Consider the following 7,968-nt stretch of genomic DNA (forward strand, 5'->3'; position numbering starts at 1 on the left):
TCAAAGAAAGAATAAACTAAAATTGACACACATTAAAATAAAACTCCGGTCTTGTCAATACGACCTTTCAGCATTTCGAAGAAGATTTAAAGGCCGTGTTTTACCAACCGGACAAAACATTGAAAACAATTAAAAGTGGCTATTTTCGCAAAAACAGCCTTCCGGCGTCTTTTTAGGGACATTCGGCTATTTTTTACAAGAATGAAATCACCCGACTTATTTACGACGAAAGATTAAAATTTTTGACATTTGTGGCTATTTTGCAAAATGAGAGGTTGGACCCGATAAGGGTTACCTACGTATCTCATATCCTGTGAGAATCAAACCGGCATAGTTCGGGCCACAACCAATAAATTAATTCTGACAACAAGACTTGTTTAAACAAATTACACTAAATTTTTTTTTTCACAAAATTTTGGTAGAGTTTGCCGGTAACTCAGAATTATCTCTCTACACCGCTATTTTTTTTTTCCAGAAGCCGGTCAACATGCAAGTCTGCGGCAAATAAATGCATAAAACACACAGGATGCAGTAGGATGGTCTTTTCATTTCAGGTTGCTTGTCCTAGACGGACCCAACCCCTGTGTTGAGTCCCCTAAGTCAAATGCACATGATGCAAATAAGCGTTCCTACTAGGGATCCGGCATGAGGTTTTGTTATACTAGGTTTATCCTGGGTGTTTGTTCCAGACCTGGCTTACCCAAGCGGACAACTCGAGCCGAGGATGGGAACTGCGTACCGGTAACCAAACGATCATCCGGTTTTGCAACTCCTCCGAATCCTCGTTCTATTTTGGGATAGGACACTAACAGAAAGAAGTCACGACCAGCGTGCACTCCTCAAGAGAGAGAAGAGAGGGATTTCGTAGCAGTTTATATATACAGTTCAGATAATATCAAAGCGGTAAAAGCAACATTTAGAACATTAAGCCCAAACATGTAATAAAATCAGATAATAAACAAAGCCAGATACAACAATTATTATAAGCTCAAATTCTGAACCCTGAACCAGAGATTCTGGGTTCGGTCCCCAGCAGAGTCGCCAGAGCTGTCACACCTCCTTTTTCGCCCGCGCCATCGCAAAGGGATGCGGAAGGTAGTTTTTTCCAATTAAAGGACAATCGAAACGGGATTTATTTATTTATTTCAGAGTCGCCACTTGGGAGATTTACGGTGTCCCAAGTCACTAGTTTAATCCTGAATCGAGGAAAATATTGATTCTGTTTAACAGTCTGCGCACCAGAAATCCGGATAAGGAATTCTGTTAACCCGGGAGAAGGTGTTAGGCATTCCCGAGTTCCGTGGTTCTAGCACGGTCGCTCAACTGTCATATTCGGCTTGATTATCTGATTTTATACAATTATGAACTTATGTGCAAAACTTTAAACTCTTTACCGCTTTTATTATTATTATTATTATTATTATCGAGAATTGCAACATCGTGAAAATACATCTCGAACCACGTCACATCAATGCACCCGTGGTTGTTGGCATATTTCAACTCTGTTGAGATTTGGATTTGGGTCACATAAATGTGCACCCGAGTTTAAGAAGATAACCTTATTAAATACGCGCCTAAAGCGACTAGCGTATCATTATTTTATTTTTTTGGTAGGGCCATGAAAATTTGCTAAACGGCCCATCCCGAAATCTAAATATTTTAAAACAAATTATTGAGGGCACCGCAACTTGTGTATTCTTGTTTGTCGAGGCTCGCCTCATTTATTTTAAGGATATCCTAAAATGACTACATTTCTATTAAATCCGTCTCTAAAATAAAAGAGAAAAAAAATCCTAATTAATTACATGCTTGCAAAAAAGGGCGTAACATATTAAATACTAGATTAAGACAAATGTTAACGGAAAGGAATATTACTAAAATTGAAATTATAAATAAAATACGGAACCGACAAATAATATATTCAAAAGAAACTAATTATCCTATAACTAGATTAAACTCGCATTGTTAGATGACTTGAACCGTTGGAATTAATTATTTACAACTATTTGAAACTAGAATCAATCTTAATTACTAATGCATATTCGAAAGTTTATTAAATTTAAACGTTAACTCATCTTGTTTGAACTCAAATCATGCCATAATGCCTAATTTACAAAATTAATTTAAATTCATGCTTTAACTAAATTTAGCTACATGCTCACGATTAACCTACTGTTGACAATATTAAAACCTTCATAGCTAGTGAACCAATCAGTTTTGCCAAGCCGATTCACTAAAGACCAACTTATGTTATTTTCCTCTTATTCCAATTATTAAACAATTTGACAGTAATGAGCATGATTAAATATACACTACCTAATAATTAAACTAAAGCAGAGTATTATTTAATACATCACTACAAGATTCCTAGTTATGCATAACGACAGAAATTTGCAGAATAATAATACATGAAATAGCCTAAATAAAATCAGTAAAAGAAACAAAGAAAAAGCTAAATTAAAACTTCAAAGTTCCATTCTCCATATGTATTCATGCTTTCACATTTCAGCTTACAATATCGACAGGGTTACAGCCATGTACCTGGTATTGGAAGTAAAAGAAGAGGAAGATCAACAGAAATGTTGTAGCATATAACAACAGCAACACCCCGCAACCAGTAACAACCAGCAACGAGAAACCAGTGAAAGATTTTAAAATAAAAATAAAAATCCAGCAATAACCAGTGAAATAGTAGCAAATAACCAACCAAACTCAAGGAACAAACCACATGAAAATCCAGAAACACCAACAATAATCAACGGGCAAAAACAAAGTGAACCCTTTTTAGATTGAAAGACCAGTTAATGTTTAACCCTTAATTCTCTCTTAATGCTCAGAAAATTCTTTCTTTTAAACTCTCTTCAAATCGAATCCCCTTCAATATTTTTAAATTCCTCTTTTCAAATTCGAAATCTCAAAAATCTTTCAATCTTTGCGAATTCTTCTCCTTCTTCCTTATTTGTGTCCAACTCTTTCTCTTTATATCCAAACTAGCAGCACCTAAATTAATTCTCACCATTATGTCTTGTCCCCCGTTATGCACTAATTATTTATATTAATTCTCACCATTATGTCTTGTCCTCCATTATGCATTAATTAATTGTATTAATTCCCACCATTATGTCTGGTCCCCCATTATGCACTAATTAATTGTATTAATTCCCACCATTATGTCTTGTCCCCCATTATGCACTAATTAATTGTATTAATTCTCACCATTATGTCTTGTCCCCCACTACGTATTATTTTATGCATTATTTTAATATATTAGCGCTTAGTGGACAGAACACTCAAATTAATCAATTGCTAAAACTTAAAATCCCGAAAATGCCCCTAAAACTACTGAAATTACCATTCTACCCCATCAGCTATAACCAAATCACCTAATCAATCTAACCAAAAGACAGCAGCTATAACCAATTCCTAATCAAATTTCATCAACTAATTTAGGCTAGAAACTCAATATTTTTGACTGAACAATATTTTTAACAACAAACATACTTTCAGATTCAATAACAGTAACAAATTAAACATAACCAACAAGTAGATTGAAATCACTAAACTCAATAATCAATTGAACTTTAAATTAAATCTAACAACATGATTAAACTAAACACTTCTATATTAAAACTAAACAAGAACATAAAACAAACTGAAGAAATAATCAAGAAATGATAAACAACGAACAAGAAAAGAATCAAACATATACTGATTTCAAATCCGAGAATATCAAACAAAGTACGGACAGAAATGAAACTTAAACCAACTAACCGGAAATGACCGCAACGGAACAAAAACTCGGAGAGCAACCTCAACGTACCGGATCTCGACGAACAACGACGACCTCAACTAAAACAGAAAACTCGAACCAAGACTGCCAACGACCTCGACGTGAGATGAAGTTGCTGCTGGTGGACGACCTCGACGATGGTTAACGACGAGCTGCTCAGCTGCTGGTGGGCGACGAGGCAGCGTGAGGCTACTGTGCGTCGCGAGATGAAGCAGCAGCACTGTCGAAGAAGCTGCAGCAGCACTGCTGCTCGTCAATGGCGGGGGTCGTTGGCAGTGTCATAGACGGGTGGTTTGGATGGACGACGAGGGTCGTGACTGATCGACGCACGAGTGAGATAGGTTGCTCGACGAGCAGGAACGCAGCAGTGGGGCGTTGGGCAGTCCGTAGGGGGTTGTGCGGAGATGGAGCTCGCTGGGGTTTCAGGTGGAACGAGGAAGAAGATGACCAGAGCTGCTCAACTTCCTCATATGGCCAACCATCAACAACGAAAACATCGAGGGAGTATCCATCAACAGTGGAAAATACATGTGCTTCCTGAATGTTTAGACCAAGCTCAGATAGCAATGAAGTTAACTGACTGAGGAGCTTCGGCTTGTCATCGGTTAAAAACGTAATTTTCATGCATGGGCCGTAGCAAATTTCCACAAGTAACAGTAGCATCCCCATCTTGAACTTTAGATTTGTTAGCTTCAAGAGCAAGTGCTTCCAAATTAGGCGAAGAACCAAAGGCAGGTAGAGGAAGGACACTTCGGCTAATTCCCTTGTTTGCAGAGCTAAATGGAACAGAATCTGTTGAGCTTCCATCAGGAACTGGAGGAACCTAGTAGGAAGGCGACTGAAGTGAGCCCAAAGCTCATCGTCGAAAGCAGGCTGTTGAGCCTCAACGTTGTTGGATTGTTTAAACCGGCGAAGAACCTCATTGTAAACCTCTAATTTTTTACTGTGTTGACGACTGTTCGTCGGCGCTGAATCCACCACTCTACTACCACAACTTTCGTTATCCTCCATCACCATTTCAAATCTCTCTCCATCTCCCTCTCTCTCTCACTCTCCCGCTCCCTCTCCCTCTCCCTCTGCAATGAAACTTCTTTCTCTTAACGAAAACAATGTGCTCACGTCTAAAAGCATAAATCAAATACTACCGTAGGAATTGGGTAGGGCGGAGTGTTTTTTTTAGGGTTTGGGGAAAATGAAGAATGAAAAATGGGAAGAGGGGGGGTAACTCGTTTGGGTTATGGGGCGGACCGGGTCGGGTTGACCCGGTGGGGGTTTGGGTTGGATAAGAGGTTATTTGGGCCTATGTTTAAAATTGAAGAAGAGGCCTAATTCCGATTTTCTTTATATTTTTTGCTCTCTTTTCTTTTACTTTCTAATTAATAAAACTAAAATTCTAAATTAAGTTATAAACTAAATTAACTTATCAAAAATACTAATTAATTCATAGCAACAATTATCATACATAATTAAACACCAATTAAAACAAAATTGCACAATTTGACAGTGAATGCTAAAATGCAAACGATGCATATATTTGTAATTTTCATTCTTGTAAAACAAACTTAATTACTTCTAATTGTAAACTTAAATCATAAATGCAAATGTGATATATTTTTGTATTTTTATTAATTTAACAAATAAACATGCACAGACAAATGCAAATAATACAAGAAAAATAACACAAAATTCACAACCATTGCAAACAAACTAAAAATTATTTTATTTTGATTTTTTTTGGAAGTAATTCATATATATAGGACAAAAAATCACGTGCTCACAATGGTAAAAGCCTAAATATCCCCAGCAGAGTCGTCATGCTGTCGCGCCCTCTTTTTCCTTCGCGGAATTGGGTTTATGACATTTTGGTTGGGACAACTCTTTCCTTTTGGGAAAGGGGGTTTGCAGTTTGAAGAGTCACCACCTAACGATTTAAGGTGCGTTAGGGCACCTATAAGGTTCATTTATAACTACGTTTGGTAACTAGAGAGAGGGTAAGGGCTTGAAATTATCCCAAGAGGAAGGTATTAGGCACCACTCACGATCCACTAGTGTGGTTCCCGGTCAAACAATTTTTTGTGAATTTGTACAATTAGCAAATAAGCAAGTATGGATCAAATAGTAAGGGATTTAAGTTTAAATACATAAGTGTTTGAAAAAAAACAATCAGTGAAAAGTGAGATTTTGAAAAGAGTTACAATCTAAGCATATTCGGGAATGTAAAAAGGGGGTGTCCTAGGTTTGTTTATAATATGGATCACATCAATGTAATACCCGGTATGACAATCCTCAAAGAGGGGTTACACGTGGTATTTATGCACAGGTCATCATATCCATATCTACCCTTTCCCGCCCCGTGAAGGTAGTTAAAATGAAGGTTGGTCTCGACCCCTATTGCATGCTGTTACCCGTCCCTTCCTATCAGTCCCTGAGGAATTTAGGACTCCTATCCTATAAAATGGGGGTACTAGTTAGACCCTCAGGTTTAAAGGCAAAATACTAGGCGACAAATAAGAACACATAGGACTACATTTAGGAGGGAAAACATAGAAAACAGATAGAAGGCTCAGTTATACCTCTACAAGTAATGTACATACACAACACGACTCATACACAGATAAGGTCCACATTCAGATCCTATGCATGGTATCTAAGTGACAACAGCAGAATCAGATTTATTACATGAATCAGAAAAGAAGTCCGAATCAGGCTTGCCTACTGATTCTAACAGTTGATAATTAAGCAGCATACATAAACAAGCATGTTTCCAGTTTTGACAAATTTAGCACCTAAGGCTTGCCTAGGTGTAAAACAGTGTTCTAGTTATCAGGGTTACTTAGAGAAGACTGTTTGAATTGTATTACTAAACATGTTGTTCTAAATGTTCAGAATTCCGGAATTATTACCAGCTGGGTTAATCTATTTTTTTTTTATAATTAAACTAGAGATGCCTAAGCGGATGTGAATGCAGTTCTAAAGGCATGATATCTAATGCACAAAAATGCAGAGGGATGTATATACAGGACCTAAGCAAGATTTTTCTAAATGCATAAGTATCACGTACTTTCAGAATATGCAGAAGATATGGAAATGACCTGTTTATTAGCGTTGTTTTTATCCTAAGGCAGGATCTCTAAGTGTACATGGCAGCGCATAACATAATGGTAAAGTGCTAGTTATTAGCAGATTTTAACACATGATTTTGTAAGGATACACATACTGAAACAATAAACATGGGACCTAAGAGCATGATTTCTAATGCATGTATGAATCTTAAGCATGGTTTCTATTGCACAATTAGGAATATAAACCTAATAACATGTTTTTACCCTTAACTACTATAGCATGCATATTTACCCCATCCCTTTTCACTAGCCAACCCCGATACTTGTTTTCAACAGATTATTATAGACCAATACTGAAATGAATTACATAAGAAAAATAAAAGTTACACTATAGAGAGCCTGAAAATAGGCCCAAACCTTCAGCACCTAATTAGGACTTCCTCCCTAAGTTATGTAATAAATCACCTCAAGTGCCAAGATTATTCCATAGCCTTTCTCATATCTGGGTGTGTCAGAGTTCACTAAGGACCTCACGGGATCCCGAGCAGCAGTGCTCACACCCAGATTTCATAGCCAAGATAAAGTAAGTACAATGTGGAAAGGCTAACTTTTGTGTGTCCAAGTTCAGAGGAAGATCAAGGGTCCCAAGGCAAGGCTCACACAAAAGGGGCAAAACCTAGTGGTCTAAGAGTAAGGTAAGAGTGCTTGACCTACGTTTAAAAGAGTTGAGTTTGAAATAGTTTTGACAATGATTAGTTTGAAATAAGTTTTGAAAAAAAAACAATAGAAGAGTTTGCCTTAGTGAAAAACCAGTTTGGAGAAGAAAAGAATCAGGGCAATCAGCAACTCAAGACCAAACCAACATACATAGTTCAAACACAAACAGGGAAAAGAGGAATTGGGACAAGTAGTTCATATGTGAAAGCATATTAGCGCACAAGTTAACACCGGAGAAGTACTACAAAACTTAAATAGTCACAACAATATTTTATCACAAAGGATTCATGCCAGAAGCTTAACAGAGTTACTCATTAGGTGTAGGGGGAAGTGTTCAAGATCACATAGTAATTGGGTGTCACAAACACATGCTTACAATGTGTTGGGGGTTAGGGCAGA

At 37.3% G+C, this 7,968-nt stretch overlaps 1 protein-coding gene across 1 annotated transcript; it reads right to left on the minus strand.

The window, feature by feature from the left end:
* Positions 1 to 3,979: 3,979 nt before the first annotated feature.
* LOC138873360 (serine/threonine-protein kinase STY46-like) lies at positions 3,980 to 4,807 on the minus strand. Its single transcript, XM_070151826.1, has one exon. The coding sequence runs from the start codon at positions 4,805 to 4,807 to the stop codon at positions 3,980 to 3,982; it is 828 nt and encodes a 275-aa protein (XP_070007927.1).
* Positions 4,808 to 7,968: the final 3,161 nt, after the last annotated feature.

This window comes from Nicotiana sylvestris, chromosome 7, assembly GCF_000393655.2.
Source record: "Nicotiana sylvestris chromosome 7, ASM39365v2, whole genome shotgun sequence".
Classification (NCBI taxonomy): domain Eukaryota; kingdom Viridiplantae; phylum Streptophyta; class Magnoliopsida; order Solanales; family Solanaceae; genus Nicotiana; species Nicotiana sylvestris.